The 25,923-nt window shown below is 45.7% G+C and overlaps 1 protein-coding gene across 4 annotated transcripts in view; it reads right to left on the bottom strand.

The window, feature by feature from the left end:
* Positions 1–25,470, bottom strand: part of WDR86 (WD repeat domain 86) — a 48,621-nt gene extending 23,151 nt beyond the window's left edge. For 2 of the 4 annotated variants that reach the window (XM_039348404.1, XM_039348407.1), the window contains exons 1-4: positions 25,231–25,470; positions 6,589–6,823; positions 3,892–4,033; positions 342–780 (exon numbers count right to left, since the gene is read on the bottom strand). In XM_039348404.1, the coding sequence (XP_039204338.1) occupies positions 342–780; positions 3,892–4,033; positions 6,589–6,751 (744 nt within the window). In that variant the 5' untranslated portion in view covers positions 6,752–6,823; positions 25,231–25,470. Of the gene's footprint in view, positions 1–341; positions 781–3,891; positions 4,034–6,588; positions 6,824–24,123; positions 24,159–24,656; positions 24,767–25,230 lie in introns of those variants that run through there. The other 2 variants (XM_039348405.1, XM_039348406.1) reach the window with 2 other exon arrangements.
* Positions 25,471–25,923: the final 453 nt, after the last annotated feature.

Genomic DNA, 25,923 nt, shown 5'->3' with positions numbered 1-25,923 from the left:
TAGGCAGGCAGACAGACAGACAGACAGACAGATAGATAGATGGAGAGAGAGAGAGAAAAAAATGATAGGATAGATAATAGATAGATAGATGACAGACAGATAATAGAGATAGAAACAGACAGACAGACAGACAGACAGACAGATAGACAGAGATAAATAAATATGTTAGGATGATACTGTTTTGTGGAGGATCTTTTTCCAACTCTGTACGCCCAGCTCTTCTGTTGGTCCTTCTTCAAATCCGCTTCCTCTCACCTGTATTTTTTCCTCCCCCAAAATACCAGTTGCGCAAATGCTGCAGACCTCAATACCACCTTTGGAAGAAATGCAACCTCTCTTACCTCTAGGCAAATGATGGATCCTTGATGATCTTTGAAGACCCTCAGCTGTTCCCCTGTCACAATGTTCCAAGTCCGAATGGTATAATCAGTGCTTCCCGAAAAGAGCTCCCTGTTTGGAGCGTCAAGTATAAGGCATAGGACCGCCCCAGTGTGTCCCAGCAGGGTCTGGTGGCAACGCCCAGTGGACACCCACCAGACCTTGACAGTGCAGTCCGTGCTCCCCGTCACCAGGAAGTCTTGGCTTAGCTCTTCCACCTCTTCTATCTTCTCCTCCGCCTCTTCCTCTTCAAGGACATCCTTTGAAGAGTAGAGCGCCAGGGCCAGAACGCAGTTGCAATGGCCCCTAAACTCCTGGATCGGTTTTTCCTTATCCACACTCCAGCAGCGTGCAGTCCTGTCATAGGATCCACTGAAGAGGTAATCCTTGAAAACCAGGATCCTGTTGGGAGAAAGCGGTCACTGATTAGTCTTCTCATAGTGGCTTGACAAAGTAACATAGAAGCCATATGTTCCATTTGTGTAGAAAGCTCATTTTGAAGATTAAGCTTTTCCACTTTAGTCGCCCCTCGACTTACGATCACAGCTGGGACCAGAATTTCCATTGCTAAGCAAGTCAGTTGTTAAATGTATTGCACCTAATTCTATGACCATTTTTGCCACGGTGGTTAAGTTAATCACATAGTTGTTAAACCAGCCCAGCTTCCACTGTTGAGTTTGTTCGTTGGAAGCTGCCTGAAGAGTTTGTAAATGATGATCACATGATCCCGGGGTGCTGTAACTATCAGAAATAAATGCCAAGCACCCAAATTTTGATCATGTGACTTTGGGGATGCTGTGATGGTTGTCAGTGCGAGTACTGGGGATGAGTCACTTTTTCAGTGTGGTTATAACTCTGAATGGTTGCTAAACAAATGGCTGCAAATCGAGGACTCCCTATACCAGAGGTAGGCAACCTTGGCTCTTTTGTGACTCGTGGACTTCAACTCCCAGAATTCCTGAGCCAGCCATGCTGAGGGGAAAAGAGAATTTCCAAACTGAGCCATGCTGGCTCAGGAATTCTGGGAATTGAAGTCCACAAGTCATAAAGCGGCCTAAGCCTAGGCCAAAGGTAGGCAGCCTTGGCTCTTTTATGACTGGTGGACTTCAACTCCCAGAATTCCTGAGCCAGCCATGCTGAGGGGAAAGGAAGAGTTTCCAAGCTGAGCCATGCTGGCTCAGGAATTCTGGGAGTTGAAGTTCACGAGCCATAAAAGAGCCAAAAGTTGCGTACCCCTGCCCTGTACTATAATTTACTGCCTTGCCATTGCCAAGAATCCCACAGCAATGACTGCAGGCTTTTTGTTCAACCTTCTGTAGAATCTGTTCACAATGTATTCCTATGGAGGACTATTCAAAGAAGCATGTTTAGGCTAAGCAGCTTTAGGCATGTATGTTTTTCCTCTCTGGCTTTGGGATGAACGGTGGGGTGCAGAATTAATAATTCCTCCACAGAAATATAGCTCTTTTGTACTTCCAAAATTAATTTTTGAAATTGGGTTGCTGGAATTGGGTATGTCTAGTTTAATTAAAAGAAGGACGAGGGAGGGACATGATAGCAGTGTTCCAATATCTCAGGGGCTGCCACAAAGAAGAGGGGATTGACTTATTCTCCAAAGGACCTGAAGACAGGACAAGAAGCAACGGATGGAAACTAATCAAGGAGAGAAGCAACCTAGAACTAAGGAGGAATTTCCTGACAGTGAGAACAACTAAGCAGCGGAACAACCTCCCTCAAGAATTTGTGGGTGCTCCATCATTGGAAATTTTTAAGAAGAGATTGGACAACCATTTGTCTGGAATAGTATAGGCTTTCCTGTTTGAGAAGGGGGTTGGACTAGAAAACCTCCAAGGTTCCCTTCCAACGCTGTTATTTTGTTATTCTAATTGAACAAAATACGCCTATCTCAAATTTTCAAAATTATCAACAGTGAGGCCTATTGTAAACTGATGTCTGTACCATCCTTTGGGAATCTATTAGATCATTTGATATTTCAAAGCAAATGCATTAAGGTTAAATGTGTTGATTATTATCTGCGCCATCTGCTTGTGCCACAATGCCTTTCCAAAACACGGAAGCAAAAGAAGGCGAAACGGATAATCCACCCTGAGGCTTTCCTATATACAGGTGCTCCTCAAATTATGGCCACAATTGAGCCCAACATTTCCATTGCTAAGCAGGGCAGTTGTTAAGTGAGTCATGACCCATTTTAGAACCTTTTTGCCATGATTATTAAGTGAATTTCTGCAGCGGTTAAATGAATCACGTGGTCATTAAGCAAATAAGGTTTCCCCCACTGACTTTATCAGATGGTTGCAAATGGAGATCACATGATCCCCAGGACAATGCAACTGTCATAAATACACGCCAGTTGCCACATGCCTGAATTTTGATCCCATGACCATGGCAATACTACAACAGTTGTAAGTGTGAGAAACAGTCATAAGTCACCTTTTTCAGTGCCATTGTAATTTCAAACGGTCACTAAATGAATGGTTGTAAATCGAGGATTACCTATAATACAGAGGTCACACAGTCATCCTGGAAGTTGCCAGGATTTGGGGAACAAGCATAATTTTCAGATGATTGAGAATTGCAGCCTCTCCCAAAATGGCAGCCACTTCCGGGACAGCACTACGTGGCCTCCACAAAGAAAGGCCGTGTGGTGAATTGGTGCTGCCAGAAGGAGATCTATGGCAGTGGTTCTCAATCTTTCTAATGCCGCGACCCCATAATACAGTTCCCCATGTTGTGGTGACCCCCAACCACTTATACATCACCGGGTGCCAGGGGCGTGGCCAAAGAAAAGGGGGGGAAAATGGCAGACAGCCTTGTTTGGCAACCCCTGTGAAATGGTCGTTCGACCCCAAATGGGGTTCCGACCCACAGGTTGAGAACCACTGCTCTATGGAAAAGTGAAGTCACAAGAGGGAGGGAGACCCAGTGGGACAGGAAGGAGGTCTGCAAGACACAGCAGGGTGGAATAGGGGGAAGGCAGGCAGGGGGTTGCTAGAGCTCCCCCGTGGTTGATTGTAAGGGTTGGGGGGTTGCCAAGTGCCTGAATTTTGTTCACGTCACCATAGTGGTGCTGCAGCAGCTGTAACTTTGGTTATAGGTCATAAGATCCTTTGTTCAGCATGGTCATGATTTCAAATGTCCACTGAACAAATAGTCATAAGTTGGGGACTACCTGTAACTTTCTGGGGTACAAAATGGGGTGCTTCAATCGTTTTAGGAGTATTCTGAGCCCAGCAAGGAAGTTTGAAACTGTTTCTTTCATTTTCAGAACTGAACCACCAAATGGGAATGTTTCAAATCTAATATGCGCTGAATTCAAAATGTTTTATACACCTCTTTGGGTGAACGTCCAGAAAACCACTGATGAGGGGTAGAAATTAGGCAGGTGCTGGCCCCGATGCAACCGTTACTCCTTCAGCTCTTATGATGTAGAGACTGGAGGAGAAAGAGAGAGAGCAAGTCTAGGAAACATAAAATAATCACCCTAATACGTACCTATTCACGATAGATGTGTGTCCACGATAAATAGCAAGGCATCTTCCGGTCATCACATCCCATTTTCTGATAGTGTGATCCGCACTGCAGGTGAAAGCAACTTCATTTTCTAAGTGACAAAATGTGATGTAGCTTTCATGACCTGGAACGAATGAATAAACATACAGACAGATCATTCCTATGGCTATCGTTTCAATGGTGGGTAATGTATTTAGGGCTGAACAGTTGGGTTTTGCAACAGGCTTATAAACACATTTTTAAAAATTATAGAGGATTTTTTGTGAATGCAGTGTTTCTTAACCCTGGCCATTTTAAGAGGGGTGAACTTCAACTCCCAGAATTATCCAGCCAGCCATCCCAGCTATGGAATTCTGGGAGTTGGTCCTCCTATCCTACAGTGCTCAATGTTGAGAAACACTGATTATAAAGGGAAAAATTGGGTTGGGATAATAACAACAACAACAATAAAGTTGGAAGGGACCTTGGAGGTCATGTAGTCCAACCCCCTGCTCAGGCAGGAAACTCTATACCATTTCGGATAAATGGCTGTCCATTCTCTTCTTAAAAACTTCCAGTGTTGGAGCATTCACCGCTTCTGGAGGCAGGTTGTTCCACTGGTTAATTGTTCTAACTGTCAGGAAGTTTCTCCTTAGTTCCAGGTTGCTTCTCTCCTTGATTAGTTTCCATCCGTTGCTTCTTGTCCTGCCTTCAGACGCCTTGGAAAATAGATTCCTCCCCTGCAACTTCACCCCAATTTAAATTCTACATGAGGAATTTAGTCAGAAAAAGCTTCAGATTATTTGCCATCATAGCCTAACGTGGCTCTCTGCCTACAATGTCTATTTTAAAAGCAGGGCAGCCAAAGACTATCTCACTTCTGGGCTGAAGATCATCACCATAGGGCAGAGTCATGTGATATAGCACGAAAAACGAGCATGCTTGTGCATGTGATTAAGTGCAAGAACACATGAACAAAAACCTGAAGCAGCCACACTGCACTGTCCAATGCTTCTATGAGGCCACTGACCTAGCTATATGGCATCCATATTTATTTGTTGGGATTTTTATCCCATCTTTATTACTTTATAAATAACTAAAAAGCAGCAAACATTCATAATATTCTATCATCTTCCTCTTTTTCCCACAATAACAATCCTGTGAGGTAGTTGGGCTGAGAAAAAGGGACTGGCCTGAAGTCACCAAGCAGCCTTTCATGACTCAACTAAGGCAGGACTAGAATTCACAGTCTCCTGGTGATTGGCCCAAAGTCATCTAGCTGGCTTTCATGACTCAGCTAAGGCAGGACTAGAACTCACAGTCTCCTGGTGATTGGCCCAAAGTCATCTAGCTGGCTTTCATGACTCAACTAAGGCAGGACTAGAACTCACAGTCTCCTGGTGATTGGCCCAAAGTCATCTAGCTGGCTTTCATGACTCAACTAAGGCAGGACTAGAACTCACTCTCTCCTGGTGATTGGCCCAAAGTCATCTAGCTGGCTTTCATGACTCAACTAAGGCAGGACTAAAACTCACAGTCTCCTGGTGATTGGCCCAAAGTCATCTAGCTGGCTTTCATGACTCAATTAAGGCAGGACTAGAGCTCACAATCTCCTGCTGATTGACCCAAAGTCACCCAGTTGGCTTTCATGCCTAAGGCGAGACTAGAACTCACAATTTTCTGGTTTCTAGGCCAGAATCTTAATTCCCACACCAAACAGACTCTCCTTATCCATATCCATGTCTATCTTTTTCCATACATCTGGACAATTTGGAAGAGTTTATGTCCCAGAGGTAGATAGACTTGATTACAAATAGTCCTCAATTTACAACCACAATTGATCCCAAAACTTCTTTTGCTGACCAGGACAGTTCTTAAATGGGTTTTGACTCATTTTGCGATCTTTCTTGCCACAGTTGATAAGTGAATCACTGCAGTTGTTAAGTTAGTAACACAATTGTTAAGTGAAACTGGCTTCCCCATTGATTTTGCTTGTCAGAAGATCATAGAAGGTGGTCACATGACCCTGGGACACTGCAACGGTCATAAATACCTGCCAGTTACCAAGTACCTGAATTTTAATCATGTGACCATGGGGATGTTACAATGGTCCTAAGTGTGAAAAATAGTCAAGCCACTTTTTTCAGTTCCATTGTAACTTCGAACAGTCACTAAATGTATGGTTGTAAGTTGAGGACTACCTGTATACAGCAATGAGTGCACTGTTGGAAGACCTGAACAGCCAGGCTGGGGACACATGATTCTGGAGAAGATCATCAAGAGTCAATATCAACTTCATGGTTCATCAGTCAATCAACCAACTGCAAAGGCAAAGCTTCCTTTGTTGTTGTTGTTGTTAATTGCGAAGTCGTGTCCGACCCATCGCGACCCCATGAACAACGTTCCTCCAGGTCTTCCTGTCTTATATAGTGAAATCTATAATATTGGGCAAGGTGGAAAGAAAGAGAAGAGGATGGCCAGCAGCAACATGGATGGACTAAATTCCATAGGAAGTTCTGAAAGACCAGACCGGAGAAAGCTCACCCTGGAGAATGTCCATCTATGTGGTTGCTGAGGGTCAATATTGACGAGATGGTCCATAATCAATTTATATCCCGGAACCAAAAGACAAATTTTGGATCACAAGACCTCTAAGGTCCCTTCCAATTCTGTTATTCTGTAATTCTGCCATTTGCCTACCTTGAAAGTGGGCTTGACATTCGTTGCTGGCAGTGCTCCAGAGCCGTGCTGTCCCATCTTCACTGCCTGTTAACAGCCACTGCCCATCGGGACTCAGGCTGATCCAGTTGATGCCCCCTTGGTGACCAGTGCAAATTCTGAGGGCTGAAGAACTGCTCCCCATTCTGCCACAAGGCAGAGGCTGGAATGGGGACACCCATCAAGTCCAGATCATCTTAAGATCAGGAAAAAAGGCCTTGCAAAAACAAACAACATCAAATCCGATTGAGCCATCCTTTGGTGTAAAGAATTAGCCAAGAGCCGTTGATTTCTGTTACGAACACATAACATTCAAATGATACAATTTTCCCAAACTATTCAGGCGCACAACTGCATTTCCTTAGCCAGAAGTGCACATTCATCAAACAAAGCACACATTACTCCATCGTTCACCATGAAGCTGACCTTGAAAATGTGAGGAGACTTCCGCTGATTCAGAACGTGGCAGGGAAGAATATTGACCAAAACCTACTGAAATGCTGACATCGTTCTCAATTTTTTTTAACAGAAAATGAGGGTTTTGTTCATTCGTTTTGTGTTTTGTTTTAATATAGTTCTAGTTGTTGGTTACTTTTACAATTCAAAATAATACTGGACCAGGACTGTTTCTCCTAAATGAATCTGCCCATGATTTAAAATCTACAAATAATCTCTGGGTTCATACAGGTAGTCCTTGACTTATGATTGTTTCCTTGATGACTGTTCCAAGTTATGACGGAACCCCCCAAAGCTACTTAGGACACATTTCCAAAGTTTTGATGTCCATCCCCCCACAGTCACGTGATTAGATTTTGGGTGCTTAGTAATGGCCTGCATTTGCAGTGTCTTGCAGTCACATGACTGTGATTTACAACATTTTTGCCAAAAACTAGTGTTTACTTTAGGTTTCTGGCGAAACATTCCCCATAGCAAACAAATGGATTCACTTACTAATTGCCCCATTCCCTTAACAATCACAGCCTTCATTTTATTAACATTATGTTAACCTTTAATGACCATCACAAAAAGATTGTAAAAGCAGATCTGGTCATGTGATGAATTGCTTTATGACAGTAATTGTTGAGTCCGTGGCGGGAAAATAGACACGAGAAGCAGCTGGAGTTCTCAGTTTCTTTTATTCAGCGTTCAGCTTACAGGAAGATGGCTTCAGCCTCGCCCAAACGCCTCGCAGCCTCTTATATAGGCAACTCCCGGGTAAATGGGTTACTTTTCCCGCGCCAGCACCCGCGCATGCGCACGGCGCTGGCGACAGCCTGTCTGGTCCCGGGCAGCTTTGCACCTGCCCGGGACTGCCTGCAAACGCCCGAGCCGTTTGCAAGGCTCGGGACATAACACCCCTTTCCCCCGGGCTAAAACTACTACCAACATACAACATTTATTTTATACGACAATTTGCTCCCCAGTGCTCCCACTGTTTACTGGCTTTTGCCTTGCCAGCAATGTTATGTAATCTTCTAGGTACTTAGGAGATTTCTTTGCTCTCTGTGACCTTCTTAGCTCTGGGTTACTGGCATAAGTTCCCTGACTGGAGGGAGGCGTGAGCCTGTTCTCTCTATTGTGCCCTGGTGTCTTCCAAGGACTGTGCCCCGATGCCTGGCCTGCTTGCTTGCCCACCGGGTTCGTCAGGCCAGGGCTTCTGTTGCTTTGTGACCTGGTTGTCCTACCTAGCTGTAGACCCTCAGGCCCTTTGAAGTGATAGCCACTGCTGGGCGTCTCTGTAGAACCTCCTAGGTCAGTCCAAGACCTGTCAGGAGGCTGTCCATTCCCTGAACCCCATTCTGTGCTCGGGCTCGTGTGGGTTTCTGTACTTTCCCAAAACTCAGGTGTTCCCTGATTTGTGCTAGGGGTGTTGTAGTCGGGACTTGGCTCCTCGACTAGCTCTGTGTATGTTTGACCCCCTGTAGGATTTGGGGTAAGGTCAGGCCAACCTTGGGAATTGTGTGCCAGCTCTCTTGCAGGGAATGATTTGTTGGGATGCCCCCGGGTATCCTCCGTTGCTGGAGTGCTGTGTGATGTGTGTGGAAAGTGAGTATGCCCCCGGGGTGACTCCCTGGCTGGAGTAGGCGTGAGTGCCTATTGTGTGGGTAAGCTCCATGACTTTCTTTTCGGAGCAATTGCGGAACCTTGGGATGGGCCGTTTGTGGCTCCCTCAGTGGAGATGGGCAGTAGCTCTTGCCCTTCCCTTTGCCCTCCCCCTCCCCCCTTCTCAGCAGAAAAGTCTCGCCTAGAGCGAAGTTGGTCGATGTGCCGACGCAGGACACGACCGTTGTCCAGGGCAACCTCGTAGGAGAGAGGACCTGTGATCCTGGACACAGAAGCGGGGACCCATGTATGACCAGGCCCGTAATTGCGAGCCCAAACCGGGGCACCCACAAGTAGTTGTCTAGGTGCCCTAGGATGTGAGGTAGATGAAGGCAGTCTGTCCGGATGCAACCGGTCAAGTCTAGTAGTAAGTTGGCGCCCCCAACGAAGTTCAGCTGGACTTCTCCCTGTAGAAGTGGACGGTGTGGTGCGATAAGAAAGGAGAAAGTCAGCCAACCTGTGATGCCAGTCCCCGTAGGTGAGTCTCTTCAAGGCGTCCTTTGCGATGCGCACCATGCGTTCAGCCATACCGTTGGTGGACGGGTGAAAAGGCGCAGACGTGGCATGACGAATCAGGTTTGCCTGTAAGAAAGCTTGGAATTCGGAGGAGGTGAATTGAGGGCCGTTGTCGGACACAATGACATCTGGCAGCCCGTGTGCAGCAAAAATCCCCCTCAGTACCTGAATAGTCTTTGCAGTGGTGGTGGATGAGACAGGCACAACCTCAAGCCATTTTGAATGGCTGTCAACAAGGACCAAGAAGAACTGGCCCTGAAAGGGCCCAGCGTAGTCAATGTGCACCCTAGACCATGGGGACTGTGTTTCCTCCCATCTATGCACAGGAGCTTGGGGCATCTCTGGGCGAGATCGTTGGCACAGGTGGCATGCGTGTACCGTAGCCTCAATACCTTTATCTAAACCAGGCCACCACAAGTGGCTTCGTGCAAGAGCCTTCATACGAACAATGCCAGGATGACCCTCGTGGAGGGATTCTAAGACCCTAGTCCTCATTGAGGTGGGAATGACAACTCTGTTTCCCCAAAGCAGACAACCCTGAGAAAGGGACAGTTCGTTCCTTTTGGACCAGAAACTCTGAAACTCAGGACTAGGGCAGTGCTCAGGCCACCCGGACAGGACCCAGGAGCGGACACGTGAAAGTGTGTGATCTGTACCTGTTTCAGCGGTAACATCCCTGGCACTAAGAGGGAGCTCGGGCAAGGCTTGGATTGATAGAATGTTGACAGCTGGCGCGGGGTCAGCTTCTACTACTGGCAGAGGCAACCTACTGAGGCCATCAGCATGGCCCATTTCTTTCCCAGGCTTGTGGAGTAATGAAAAATCATATGCAGACAAAAAATAGACCACCTAAGCATTCTAGGGGAAATGATGTGGGGAGTCTGCTTACGTGTGGTAAACAGTCCCAGCAGAGGCTTATGGTCAGTGAAGACCGTGAAATGCCTGCCATATAGAAAATCGTGGAATTTTTTAATTCCAGCAACAACAGCCAGAGCCTCCCTGTCTATCTGAGCGTAGTTGCGCTCGGCAGAAGACAGTGTTCTGGAGTAGTATGCAATAGGAACCTGAGTTCCATCAGACCTGAGGTGACTCAGGACAGCTCCAACCCCGTAGGGGGACGCATCACAAGCGATGCACACAGGAAGAGACTCGTTGAAATGTGCAAGAACACTGTTAGAAGTGAGCAAGGCCTTGACTTCTTTAAAGCAAGACTCATGTGCTTGTGACCACAGCCACACAGCTTGTTTCTCTAGTAGCCTGTGAAGAGGCTCAGCTACACTAGCTTTATGTGGAAGAAAAGAATTGTAGAAATTCAGGAGGCCTAAGAAGGCCTGAAGTTCGGCCTTAGACTTTGGCCTGGGTGCTTCTAAAATAGCAGTTAGTTTGGATTCAGCAGGATGAATCCCAGCAGCATCAATTTTGAATCCCAGAAATTCAGTAGAAGGCACCCCAATCTTGCATTTGTCTTTTCTGAGCTTGAGGCCTGATTTCCTGAATCTTAACAGGACAGCCCTAAGCCTTTCAGCTAGAATGTGTGTGGAGTCTCCTGCAATCAAGACATCGTCAAAGTAGGGGCAGACCCCTGGTATACCTCGTAGTGTGTTTTCCATTACGCTTTGGAAAATCCCAGGAGCGACATTCACTCCAAACTGTAGCCTTTTTACCTTAAAGGCTCCCCTGTGGGTCACAATGGTCTGAGCTATGGCAGCATCATCATCAACAGGCAGCTGTTGATATGCTTGAGCTAGGTCAAGCTTTGCAAAAACACGCCCCCCCTTGAGAGAGGCCAGGATGTGACTGACCACAGGAACAGGATAGGCATGTTGCTGCAATGCCTTATTGAGTGTGCATTTGTAATCAGCACAAATGCGAATGTCCCCATTTGCCTTTAGAGGCGTGACAATGGGGGTCTCCCACGGGCTGGAATCAACAGGTTCTAGGATTCCCTGTTGGATTAGTTTGTCTAATTCAGTGTCAATCTTACTTTTTAAAGCAAAAGGGACCCTTCTTGCTTTAATCCTAATGGGAGTGACAGTGGGGTCTAGCTTTAAGGACACAGGTGGTCCTTTGAATGTGCCCAGCTGGGGGCTGAAAACATCTGCAAATTCTTGCAGACTTCCTGTAGGTCGAGTGTTTGTAAGCTATTGAGTCCTGTGACGTGTATCCCCAGGGCCTCAAACCAATCGAGTCCTATGAGACTCGTTCGTTCACCCCCTACTACTAATAACTCTAGTGGACCTTCAAAACTCTTGTATTGCACGTTAAGGGTGGCCTCCCCCTTAACACACACTCTTGAGTTCTGAAAATCTGTTAATACAATATCAGAAGGCCTTAACTTGGCCTTAGTCCCACTACTGGAACAAATCTTCCTAAATGTATGCAATGAAATGATGGAAAGGGCAGACCCTGTGTCTAGTTCCATAGATAATGGAACCCCTTGTAGCTTCACGTTGAGTGACAGCTTTTTCTTCATGGGCTTGTGGGTGCCTGTCCTACAGATGCTTCTTCGCGAAGCGCAAAAACCTACCCTATTCTGGCTGGGGAGTCTGGTACCCTTCAGGCGTTCTTCTTGGGGTTGTGCCTTTCGTCGGCCCCGACACACAGCTGCAATGTGCCCTAGTTTGCCGCATGCCCGGCAGGTAGCGGAGCGGAACTTGCAGTCGGTTCTCCTGTGGCGACATCCACAGCCGATGCACTTGAGCGGAGCCGAAGAGCTTCCCTTCTGGTTCTCTTCCTTCGCGGGGTGTAGACGGTCGACTTCCTCGTCCGGATCCTCCTCGGAGTTTCGTTGGACGTCTTCCTGGTGCACGGACGCACCCTCTGCACTGCTTCTGATCGGCCGCATGTTCTTGACGGCGCCGCTTGCTGCTTCTTCTGCGGTGACTTCCCTTAAGGCGTCTTGGAAGGATAATTCTTCCTTAGCGAAAAGTCTCTGTTGTAGCTCTCGATGCCTTAACCCGCACACGAATCGGTCCATCAGTCGTTCCTCGAGGTCCTTGAACTCGCAGGGCTTGGCGGCCTTCCGTAACGCGGCGATGTATTTCTTGGCTGACTCACCAGACCGTTGATCCCTCTGTTCGAAGGTGTGGCGCCATGAGATAACGGACACCTTGGGGTGGAAGTGCTCCTTCAGCAGCTTCTTCAGGTCTGCGTAGCTTACAGACTCTACTGGGACAGGTGCTACAAGGTTTTCTGCGATTTCGAAGGCGTCTTGGCCGCAAACGCAAAGCAGGGTGGCAGCCTTCAAGCTATCTTCCGTCACTTGGTTTGCCTTGAAGTAGTTCTCCATTCTGGATAAGTAGGATTCCCACCGCTCTGGATGTGAGACGTCGAATTCCGAAAGCCTTCCGATTTTCGCCATCTTCGGATCTTCAGGAGACGGGTCTATCAGCCAGCCTACCCCCGAATGCGCACTGGATTGGCGGGCAGCTGCTGAGTCAACACCGTTCCTCTTCCGCCGATCAGGACTCCTTGGGTAAGCTTACACTTTTTCCTTTCCAGGTAGTGCAAGGCATCCCATCCTTGTCGCCAGTGTTGAGTCCGTGGCGGGAAAATAGACACGAGAAGCAGCTGGAGTTCTCAGTTTCTTTTATTCAGCGTTCAGCTTACAGGAAGATGGCTTCAGCCTCGCCCAAACGCCTCGCAGCCTCTTATATAGGCAACTCCCGGGTAAATGGGTTACTGTTCCCACGCCAGCACCCGCGCATGCGCACGGCGCTGGCGACAGCCTGTCTGGTCCCGGGCAGCTTTGCACCTGCCCGGGACTGCCTGCAAACGCCCGAGCCGTTTGCAAGGCTCGGGACATAACAGTAATGATTTACAACTATGACTGCAGAACTTAAATACAGTTGTAACTCAAAGATTACCTGTATACGTTTTAAAAAATAAATGTTTGTTTACCGGGGAAAATGTTTTGCTTATTTAGGAATTTCATTCCTTGCATGTTCTTTCATCATCCACAAGCATACATCAGGGCAAGAATATTTTATTTCAGTTTGCAGATTAATTCTGGCAATCAAAAGGAAAAAAAACAACTGTGGCTTTGGAGATCTATAAAATATCGCTCTGCTAAATTTAAGCAATTCAGTATTGTGTGATGCATCCTGATCTCAAGGTAACATCTGAAGTAGGGAAAAGAATGGCAGGATTTTGATTAAAAGTTGATATAGGTAGTTATGACAGTAATTGAATATGGCAATTAAAGTCATAAATCGTGACAGTCGTAAAACGAGTCACCACTTGACTGGACCCAATTTTACCACCTTATTCACAGCAGTCATTAGGCAAACCCACTGTTCCCCATTGGGAGTGTTATGCTGGAAACCAGAAATAAATGCTAGTTTCCAACAAAATCATCATAAATCCTGTTCACGTGTTGTGGGGTGCTGCAAAAGGCCCTAAATGTGGGTCAGTTGCCAAGCAACCGGAATGTGATCATTTGATTGTGGGGGGGGGGCAATATTGGAACTTTGAAACTGGAATGTATGTAGCTTTTGGGTGGGGTCCACTGTAGCTTCAAATGTTCATTAAGCAATTGGCCCTAAGCTCAGGAATATCTTTAGTTTTATTAAGGTGACCAACCATCCTCCTTTTGGAAGGACAGTCCTCCTTTTTTGAGTTCTGTCCTCCCTTGAAAAGTGTCCTCCTAAATGTCCTCCTTTTCCATATACCGTCCTCCTTTTGTGAGGACAGTCCTCCTTTTGTGAGTTCTGTCCTCTCTCGAAAATGTCCTCCTAAATGTCCTCTTTTTGACGACTAATCTGCAGGGCTTTTGTTTCCTCATAGAACGCTCAGAAGGTGTTCCGGGACCTTTTTTTTTTTTTTTCAACTTTTGCATCTACTCCCCCTATTGGCTTTCGAAAGCCAATAGGAATTGCTGCTGAGCGCGCCAAAACACCCGGGCGGCAAACCCCTCACTGCTACCCAACTACACGATCTCCTACTTCTTAGTTCCAAAGATAGTTGGAGGAGACTGGAGCGGTAAGTTTCACTTGATCTTCCCTGTTCTGTTCTACGTGGGGATACACAGGGTAGGCGGTGGTGCTGGGGGGCGGCTGGGGGGGGGTGGCTGCAGGACCAGAGCCGGCACGGCTGGTGCTTTGCAAGCCGCGGGGCCAGCTCTACGGGAATGGGCGGGGGGCGGTGGTGCTGGGGGCGACTGGGGGAGGGCGGTGGTGCTGGGGGGCGGCTGGGGGGGCAGCTGCAGGTCCGGAGCCGGCGCAGCTGGTGCTTTGCAAGCCGCGGGGCCAGCTCTACCAGGATGCGCAGGGTGGATGGTGGTGCTGGGGGGCGGCTGCAGGGCCGGAACTGGCGCGGCTGGTGCTTTGCGAGCCGTAGGGCCGGCTCTCCACAGCAGGGCAGCAGTGCTGGCGGGGCGGCTGTGGGTGGGGGCACGGCGGGCAATTGACCTTCCATGGGCTGCACCAGCTGGTGGTCTACGCAGTGCTGACCTGTGCTGCCACAACCTCACCCTGCGCATCTACATGGCCATCCTGGAGCGCCTGGCTCATAACACCTGCCTCCACCGCCCACCCCCGCACAGTCCAGCCATGTAGATTTTTGGACAAGTGAGAAATTGAGATTGAATATTGATACTCTAGCTGCAGCACTTGCCGTAAAATTCAATATGAAGGATATTTCTTGTTCAGATATTTCCAATATATTGTTAGAAGATGATACATGACAAAAAATATTCATTCAATGGAAAAGTACTCATTTAAATAATTAATAGGCATGTAAGCATAATTACAATATAAAATGTTATTGTTACAAATGTTTTTTATTATGCATTTATCATATTATAGTGTATTCTGTATTATTGTTGCAATAAATACAATGTTTCTTTTATTTACGATATTTTTTTCTTAAATTTATTCGTGTCCTCCTTTTTGTTGTAAAAAAGTTGGTCACCTTAGTTTTATCTACGGCTTCTTTGCTATTTTTCATAAACACTCATAAACATATGGGGCTCTTATTATTAATAAATGTCTAAAAGCACCTTGCTACTAAGGGCTGAAAGGTCAACAATGACTTGATGAAACATAATCAGTCAATGGCTTTGACTCTAGACAGCATTATTCTAGTGAAAAAAAAAACCCCAAGAAGAGCAAATTCTGAAAGCAGAAGAAAAATTGCCAGTGTTAAATATATCATTAATCTCCATGTATTCATTCTGGTACAAACCTCCAACCTTTCAAAACATTTGGAATTCTTTTTTAAAAAAAGAGAGAAGCAAACAATAGAGATAGTCCTCAATTTATGACCACAGTTGGGACTGGAACTCCTGTAACCAAGCGAGGCAGTTGTTGAGCTGTGCTCAGTTTTGTTATCTTTTTTTGTTGGGGTCACTATGGTCATTAAATGAATCACATGGTTGTTAAGCAAATTCGGCTTCCCCCGCTGATTTTCCTTGTCAGAAGGTGGCTGGAAAAGTGGTGATCATGTGACCCCAGGTCACTGCAAGAGTCATAAATACACGCCAGTTGCCAAACTACCAAAATTGTCATATGTGACCATGGATATCCTATGACAGTCATAAGTGCAAGAACTAGTTGTAAATATCTCTTTTCAGTGCAGTTGTAACTTCAAGTGGTCACTAAATGAATGGCTGTTAAGCCGAGGACTATCTGTAATGCTACCAAGTGAATGCAGGATATGTGGAAATAAAACTATTCCATATTAGAAATGCAATAGCAATAGCCCTTAGATTTATATACCGCTTTACAGCGCTCTCTAAGCATACAGAGTCAGCATATTGCCCCCCCCCCAACAACGTGGGTCCTCATTTTACCCACCTTGGAAGAATGGAAGGCTGAGTCAACTTTTAGCCAGTCAGGATTGAACTGATAGCTGTGGGCAGAGTAAGCCTGCAATGCTGCATTCTAACCACCATAGTGTACAAATCACACAACCATATTTGCAATAAATCTCACAGCAGTGATAGTAGGTATTTGTGCTGCTAGTGGAGAAAGCTGTTCGGATGTGCTAGACTTGTTCCCTGCATTAAGCTACTTGAAGCATTAATACAGTTACTTTGTTTTTATAAGGTTTTAAAATGTTTTTAATATAATTTTTCAGATATTTATTAATTTGTTTTAGCTTTGTTGTGGATCGTCCAGAGTCCCTTCCTTGATTTGTCTGTTAGGCAGCTAAAGGAATTTGGCAAATAAATAAATAAACAAAATAAGTAAACTAAACTCCATAATTGCAAAACATCTGGGGCAATTCCCATACCACTATTGTAAGTGAAAGGAGATACACCATTCACCTCTGGATCAACTCATCAGTTGCGTAAACATATCTTCCTGAGACAGCAAAAAATATTCAAATAAAATAACGTGGCATTGGGGATTTATATAGCACCTACCATTCACAGAAAGTCATAAGGTGCTCAATCTGGGTTTTTAGAGACTTTGAGACAACCCATTGCAGGACCTGGACACATCTGCTTTTTGAATCATAAAAACGTATGGAGAACTTGCATTGAGCAGTTTTATATTGCTCCATTGAAACAGCTTGGAAAAAATCTCCAAAGCAAAACCTCCTATACAAGAATCATCAAAAATAACTATACAATCTGCTGAATACAGGTAGTCCACAACTTATGCCACAATAGAGAGCAGAATCTCCACTGTTAAGCAAGGCAGTTGTTAAGTCAATCATCACTGATTTTATGACCTTTTTTACCATGATCGTTAAGCAAATCACTGCAGGTGCTAAGTGAATCATGCAATTAAGTAAATCTGATTTCCCAGTTTGTTGGAAGCCAGCTGGGAAGGTTGCAAGAAGGGGGTCATGTGACCCTGGAACACTGCAACCCTTGTGAATACATGCTGGTTGCCAAGTACTCAAATTTTGGTCACCTGACCATGGAGATGCTGCGTCCATCCTAAATGCAAGGACCAATTGTAAGTCACTTTTTTCAGTGTCACTAAAAGAATGGTTATAATTCATGGGTTACCTATAAAACCCACTCTCTACATTCAGGGGAAGCATTTTCATAATGATCATGTGAAGTATTAATACCACTTTACAATGCCTTGGTAAGGCCACACTTGGAATACTGCATCCAGTTTTGGTCACCACGATATAAAGAAGATGTTGAGACTCTTAGAAAGAGTACAGAGAAGAGCAACAAAGATGATTAAGGGACTGGAGGCTAAAACATATCAAGAACGGTTGCAGGAATTGGGTATGTCTAGCTTAATGAAGAGAAGGACGAGGGGGGACATGATAGCAGTGTTTATTTTTTATTTATTTTATTTTATTTTTAAAATTTATAAGCCGCCCCACTCCCGAAGGACTCTGGGCGGCTAACAATAAAAAACACATAAAACATAACAAAACAACAAGACAAAAACAATCATCCAGGGGTAAGGTTTTATAAACCCCAGGCCTGCCGGAAAAGCCAGGTCTTAAGTAGCTTACGGAAGACCAACAGGGTGGGAGCGGTCCTAATCTCCGGGGGGAGCTGATTCCAAAGCGTGGGCACCATCACAGAGAAGGCCCTCCTCCGCAGCCCCGCCAAATGGCATTGCTTGGCCAACGGGGCCTGAAGGAGGCCCAGCCTGTGGGATTTAACCGGACGTAGGGAACTATGAGGTAGTAGGCGGTCTCGCAAATAGCCTGGCCCTGAGCCATATAGGGCTTTAAATGTAATGACCAACACCTTGAATTGGACCCGGAGACCAATAGGCAACCAGTGCAGCTCACGGAGGATAGGTGTAACGTGGGTGTATCGAGCAGCACCCACTATCACTCGCGCGGCTGCATTCTGGACCAACTGTAGTCTCCGAATATTTTTCAAGGGTAGCCCCATGTAGAGCGCGTTGCAGTAGTCCAAACGTGAGGTGACAAGGGCGTGAGTGACTGTAAGGAGAGCCTCCCGGTCCAGGTAGGGTTGCAACTGGTGCAACAGGCGAACTTGTGCAAAGGTCCTCCCAGCCACAGCCGTCAATTGATGTTCCAAATTCAACTGTGGATCAAGGAGGACACCCAAGTTGCGAACCCACTCCGAAGGGGGTATATTTTCCCCCGCAAGAGTCAACACTGGACAGTCGACATGATCCTTGGGAGGCAACATCCAAAGCCACTCGGTCTTGTCAGGATTGAGCCTGAGTCTGTTAACCCCCATCCAGACCCTCACGGCTTCGAGGCAACGGCCCATCACGTCGGCCGCTTCACTGAGAGAGCTCGGGGAGGAGATATATAACTGGGTATCATCAGCATTCCAATATCTCAGGGGCTGTCACAGAGAAGAGGGAATCAAGCTGTTCTCCAAAACACCTGAAGGCAGGACAAGAAGCAACGGATGGAAACTAACCAAGGAGAGAAGCAACCTAGAACTAAGGAGAAACTTCCTGACAGTTAGAACAATTAACCAGTGGAACAACCTGCCTCCAGAAGCGGTGAATGCTCCAACACTGGAGGTTTTTAAGAAGAGACTGAGCAGCCATTTGTCCAAAATGGTATAGGGTTCCTGCCTGCGCAGCGGGTTGGACTCGATGACCTCTAAGGTCCCTTCCAACTTTATTACTATTACTATCGTCAAGAAGGGCTTTCTCATACTCCAGGATTTTCAACCTGGGTCCCACAGAATATGGGTTCCTCAAGAACAGGATGGGGTTCCAAGAAACAAAGAGATGCACGCAACCAATTTTCTATCTCTTGAGCTCTGCCTCCTGTTCAGAGATTCTGGGATTTATTTATTTATTTTTAACTAACAATTTTCATGGCCTGAAAAAGTTTGGAAACTCCTGTTGCAGTCCACATTGCTCTCACCTCTTCTCAGGTCAGGATCTAAATCAAGAGGGAGGGATTTCTAACTGGATCCTATCCATACAGGCTTTTTACAGATGGTAATCAGCATTCTGAATTGGGGGCCTGTTGGCAACCGAAAATAGATGGGTTTTTCAACAGCAGGAGCTAAGAACCCGCAAGTTGGCGCTTGCATTCTGTACAGCTCTGGCAAGTTCTAAATAAAGGGGTCCTTTGACCCCTTTATTTGACCTCTCTGAGCTTGCTTGTTTTCTTGCAGACGTTTCAATCAACCCCACCCACACAGACAGGCAAGACACCAGAATATAAACTGACCACAAACAGCACTCCACTCCTTACCAGCACTGATGATGTTACCTAGTTGGGTCATGAAACGTCTGCAAGAAAACAAGCAAGCTCAGAGAGCATCAAGGACCCCTCATATCAACCCTGAGCTACAAATATTCTCCTTCATGGGTGACTTCTAAGTAGTCTTGTATGGCTTATGCAGGTAGTCCTTGATTTACAACCATTCATGACCATTTGAAATTACAAAGGCACCAAAAAAAAAAAAAAAGACTTATGGCTGTTTTTCACACTTATCTCCATTGCAGCATCCCCAAGGTCATGTCATCAAATTAGGATACTTGTCACCTGGCATGTGTTTATATGACAGGTGCAGTGTCCCAGGGTCATTTGAAGTTACAGGGATGAAATATATCCTTTAAATCTCTGCTGCTAACCTCTCCCCTTTTTGCAAATAATGCACTGAGGAGGGGGATGGGAGTAATAATAATAATAAGTTGGAAAGGACCTTGGATGTCATCTAGTCCAACCCCTTGCTCAGGCAGGTAACCCTACCACCATTTCGGACAAATGGCTGTCCAATCTCTTCTTAAAGACTTCCAGTGTTGGAGCATTCACTACGTCCGGAGGCAAGTTGTTCCACTGGTTAATTGTTCTGTAAGGAAGTTTCTCCTTAGTTCTAGGTTGCTTCTCTCCTTGCTTAGTTTCCACCCGTTGCTTCTTGTCCTGTCTTCAGGCGCCTTGGAAAATAGCTTGACTCCCTCTTCTTTGTGGCAGCCCCTGAGATATTGGAACACTGCTATCATGTCCCCCCTCGTCCTTCTCTTCGTTAAACTAGACCAGTGGTTCTCAACCTTTCTAATGCCGCGACCCCATAATATAGTTCCCCATGTTGTGGTGACCCCCAACCACTTATACATCACCGGGTACCAGGGGCGTGGCCAAAGAAAAGGGGGAAAAATGGCGGACAGCCTTGTTTGGCGACCCCCATGAAATGGTCGTTCGACCCCAAATGGGATCCCGACCCACAGGTTGAGAATCACTGAACTAGACATACCCAATTTTTTCAACCGTTCTTCGTATGTTTTAGCCTCCAGTCCCCTAATCATCTTTGTTGCTCTTCTCTGTACTCTTTCCAGAGTCTCAACATCTTTTTTACATCGTGGTGACCAAAACTGGATGCCGTATTCCAAGTGTTCCCACTCACTTTAGGGCTGCCACATGGAGCCTGATAACTTATGCTTTTTGCATCCTTAGATTAATGTGTTATGCGAATATTCATAATTCATTTTGTTCCAGGAGGCTGAAGACATATCAGGAAAGCATAAGGCCCAACTCATTTTAATTTATGTTATGTTGTGATCTCATGTTGGAATGTAATGCATTGCTATACCAGACTTTCGTGTTGCATTTCATTGTTTTGTATGAGACTTAGTTACATGAAAAATAAATCAATTAATTTTGTCCCCTTTATCACCAGATACTGTAAGGCACCATTTCTCAACTGTAGAAATTTTTAAATGCTTAGGTTCCCTAGGCAGAAATTCTGGGAACCGAAATCCAGACATCTTAAAGTTGCTGAGGCTGAAAAACACTAAAGCACTAATTATATTTCTTTTATCACAGTAACTCAATACCATCCATTCACAAGCCAAGGCAATCTCATGCATGACATCACTGCAGAAATGACACCAGTTGTGGCATTTGCATCAACGGCTGACGGTATCACTTGCCCCTTGTCTTCTCCATGAATACCAATGAACTACAAATAGTCCTCCACTTGTGACCATTTGTTTTGCAACAACAATAGTAGTAGTAGTAGTAGTAGTAGTAGTAGTAGTAGTAGTAGTAGTAGTAATAGTAATAATAATAAAGTTGGAAGGGACCTTGGAGGTCATCGAGTCCAACCCCCTGCTCAGGCAGGAAACCCTATACCATTTCAGACAAATGGCTGTCCAGTCTCTTCTTTAAAACTTCCAGTGTTGGAGCATTCACGGCTTCTGGAGACAGGTTGTTCCACTGGTTAATTGTTCTAACTGTCAGGAAGTTTCTCCTTAGTTCTAGGTTGCTTCTCTCCTTGATTAGTTTCCATCCGTTGCTTCTTGTCCTGCCCTCAGGTGCTTTGGAAAATAGCTTGACTCCCTCTTCTCTGTGGCAGCCCCTGAGATATTGGAAGACTGCTATCATGTCCCCCCCCCCTTTTCCTTAAACTAGACATACCCAATTCCAGCAACAATTCCTTATATGTCTAACCTCCAGACCTCTAATCATCTTTGTTGCTCTTCTCTGCACTCTTTTTAGAGTCTCAACTGTTTGAATTAATGACAGTGCTGAAAAAAGTGATGGTCTTCATACTTATTACCATCACAGCATGATCTTGTGATTGTGATTCTAGTGCTTGGTCACCTGTATGTATTTATGACGACTGCATGATCCCAGAGTCCATATGATCCATCTCTCCTGGCAACCGAATCAATAGGGGAAACTGGATTTGCTTAATGATTGCGGCAGAAAAGGTTGTAAAATTGGGCAAGGTCATATGATGACTCACTTACAGTAATAACTGCATTACTTAGTGATGGAATTCTTGTCCCAATTCTGGTTGTAAGTTGAGGACTACTTGCAGCTTGTTAGTCCATAACTGCAGGTAGTCCTCCGCTTACAACAGTTTGCTTAGTGACTGTTCGAAGTTACAACAACAATGGAAAAAAAGTGACATGCCCATTTTTCACACCTGCGACCATTGCAACATCCTCAGGGTCATGTGATCAAAATTTGGATTCTTGAGCAGCTGACTCATATTTATGATGGTTGCAGTGACTCGGGGCCGTGCAATTCCCTTTTGGGACCTTCTGACAAGCAAACTGACAAAGCCAGTTTCATTTAACGACCGTGTTACTAACTGAACAACTGCAGTGATTTACTTAGCAACAGTGGCAAGAAATGTTGTAAAATGGGGCAAAACTCACTTAACAAATGCCTCACTTACCAACAAAAAATTTGGGCTCCATTGTGATAGAAAGCTGAGGACTACCTGTACTTGCTTGAAATAGGTGTTAATACAATCTAGGTCAGTATGAAAAAAAAGAAATAGACCCTTGTCATTCATGGTTACATTGAAATGATAAGCAAGGATATCCATTAGAAACAATAGTTATGTTTGTATGAGCTACAGTGATTGTATCCCTACAGCAGGTTACACCATGCAAACTCCTTTATGGCTGAATTCATAACCACACTGACATGTGATTTGCTTACTTTTGGCTTAGCCACAGCACTTGCAAATCATGGTTTATGATTTAACATATTAAGCCAAGACAGCCATTAAGAATTCTCAAGAGATCTGTTAAGAAATCTCAGAAGGTCAGCATGACCTGATCTAATTCTGCTGAAATGCAATATATGCTGCAAACAATACAACACTTCTTGGAAGGAAAAGAATTGATTATAGGAATGCAAATGGAATCAGACAGATTATTCTGCTCTTCTTTATCTGTTTATTGCATTAGACTGATCTTGGCTGACCTCAAAAAGCTCACTGCAGGTAATCCTTGGCTTATCACTACTGGGGCTAGAATTTCCTTGCTATACACGGCAATTGTTTAGTCAGCCATGCCCAATTCTACCTTTTTTTGCAACAGTTGTTAAACAAATCACTGCAGCTAATAAGTTAATTTTCTTTCTTCCATTGATTTTGCTTACCAGAAGCCAGCTGGGAAGGTCATAAATGACAATCAAGTGACTGTGGATACTGTAAATATCCTGTAAATACATACCAAGTGCCCAAATTTTGATCACACGATCCTATGGGTTGCTTTAAAGGTCGCAAGTTGAAAGACAATTGTAAAGCATTTTTTAATTGCCATTGTGATTTTGAACAGTCACTAAATGACTGGTTGTAAGTCGAAGACTATCCACTCTATAGGATCAGACTAGGTTATTAATTGGATGGGAGACCATGAGGAGATCTCAAAGTTGCAGGCTATTTTTTTATTTCATTTCATTTATTTAAAACATTTATATAGCCACCCATCTTATATCCAACTCTGGGCTTGGAAGTTAAAAATATCCTAAAAATACAGTAAAAGAATAGTGACACTTTTGGGGATTGTTCGTAAGAAAATTTCACTTTATAAAATTGCCATGAGTGGAAGTGAATTCAGAGCAGATGTTACCTGAGAATAAAAAGTCCCATATTGTTCAGCAGAAGTTTCCTAACCTTAGCAACTTTAAGACTGGTGAACTTCAATTCCCAGAATGTCCAAGCAACTTTAAGACTTTTGGGGAATTTGGGGAGTTGAAATTCACAAAAAGTTGCAAAGACTGGCCGCTCCTAGTGTACAGTTTCCCCAACAGTTTTATTTTAAAAGGAAAACACCTTTCTCAGGATGAGGCTTTTAATGGGGTTGGAGGGAAGAGTTCCTAGCAATCCGCATTAACACGCAAGCCAACCTCTCCCAAGCCCCGTGTGGCTTCGTTACAAATTGGGCATCGGGTTAAATCAACCGGCCCACCCGGTTCGGGGGCATGGAGCCTTCATTCCATGAACCTCGCCAAATAGATATGAGGGGGCTTCAAGACCCTCACATCTGCACGGCACCAGATCTGGGAAAGCGAAATCCAACCTCAGCTTGGGGCAGGGAAGGTCGTCGCATTGGGGTAAAAGGAAGGGGGAGAGGCATAGAGAGTAGGGAACAGTCCTCGCCCCCTGCCCACATCTGGACGAGGCAGCCGAGCGCATGCCGAGGCCGGAGCAGGCAGCTGCTGGCTGTCCTCTCCGGCTCTGCGCCCCGGCTTCCCCAACTTCCACCCGCGACTGGCTGGGCTGTAGCTTACCTCGTTTTCTCTCGAGCCCCCACCCCATCCCCGGGCAGCCTCGGCTCGCTGCTTCCCCAATCCTGGAGGCGCCTTCCGCCCCCTCCCCTCGCCTCCCCGCGGCGGAGCAACGCCCCCAACCCAACCCAGCCCCCGGCGACCTCGCCCGCTTTCTCGCCAGACGCCCCCTCGCTTTGTTTCTTTCTTTCCTCCCCCGCCGGGAGGAAACCCGGACATCCACCCACCCCTCGGTTTCTATCTTCCAGGCTCGCCCCCCCCCCTTAGGACTGACTCCCTCCACTTCTCAGACTCCCCCCCCCGCTCTTTCTTCCGCCACCTTCCCTCCTCACTTTCGCTAAGCGAGACGCGCCGCCGCCGCCTGGCGCTCCCCTGGCACGCAACCGCTTCCACACGCGCGTACATCCCCCCCCCCGCTTCCCCAGCCGCCGTATCTCCACGCGCGTATAACATCCTCACGCCGTTTTGGAACTGCACGTGAGTGCTCGAGTAAGGAACCCGCAGCCCTACACCCGCAATTTTTCTTCTTAACTTACCACCGTTGGTCGGAGTACACTGCAGGAGGAAGCTTCGTCTATATCTTGAATGCACGTCCACATTTTCCCTGTTTCGGCTTTAAATAAAGTGCCAGCGTTCTCCATCTCCCTCCGCCCCCCCATATCTCTCTACTTTTGAACCCTTCTGATTTTCCAATGTTTATATAGTTTGTAAGGATACCCACCATTGGTTGCGGGCTTCAGATCAACCCCACCTCCCCAAAGATGTTCCTGTTTTGCTCCCAACTGCTCCAGAGCTTTAACTTCCTGGGGGGGGGGGGGCAGGAGCCACTATACAAATGAACCCCTCTCCTTCAGCCTTCAAATCTACAAGATTTATCCTTTTAAACACAAAGTTTGACCAGGCACATTCCAAAACATAAAATATTAGAAGGTACAGCAATTTATGTTGCAAAATTATTAATATTTAGAGGAGGGAGGAGAGAAACTCTTGGAAAACCCAACTTCCACAAAAGAAGCCAGTCTAATAATGATGAAACTCACTTCCTGGCTGATTATGATAAGGAGCAAGAAAAAAAACAGCATGGAACGAGGAACGAAAAAAGGAGGGTACCTTGTTAGGATGGTTTTTGTCCCCAGCTTCTGAAATTCTCCAATCCTAACTCTCTAGAAGTTTTGTTTGCATTCTCCAAAAGAAGATGCTGAGAATGGTCTTAAACCGGAATATAGTTTATTTTGTTCGGCTGGCTGCTACTGCATCCCAGATGGGGAAAATCCTGGATTTTTACGCTTTCTTGTTTAAAAAGTCTTCCTGCCTTTGTCTCCAGCTCTTACACACTCTGGTTGTGTTTGAAAGAGCTCCATCTGAATTCCCCACCCACCCCCATCTCCTTCGCTCTCCTGATCCAGCTCTTCCTCCCCCAACAAACCTTTTTCCGCTGTTTCTCACATTCATACCATTAGTTGTGCAAAGCATAACTTCTCCGTTTATTCATGCTCTGCAGGGGATCAAATACCACTCCTCCGATTTTCTACATGGTCCTAAAGAAAGCAGAATTACAGTGGAGGAACTCCAGAAACGGAGAAGGCCCCAAACAATGTGGCTTTCGGAAAGGGCCAAAATAATTAGACCTACAACCTGCCCTTTCACTGAAGGACGAGATGAGGGGCTGGCAGAAATCGTGATGTGTGGTGTAATAAATGATGCAACACTTCTGCATTTATGAATAAGATTTACATGAACTCCAACGCTCAAGGTAAATTACAAGAAGCCCTTGGCCTACAAACACAGTGGAGCCCAAAATTT

The sequence above is a fragment of the Crotalus tigris genome, unplaced genomic scaffold, assembly GCF_016545835.1.
Source record: "Crotalus tigris isolate CLP2741 ecotype Arizona unplaced genomic scaffold, ASM1654583v1 scf7180000018151.1857312, whole genome shotgun sequence".
In the NCBI taxonomy this organism is placed as follows: domain Eukaryota; kingdom Metazoa; phylum Chordata; class Lepidosauria; order Squamata; family Viperidae; genus Crotalus; species Crotalus tigris.
The sequence above is the reverse complement of the archived record's forward strand: the minus strand, read 5'-3'. Positions and strand labels throughout refer to the sequence as shown.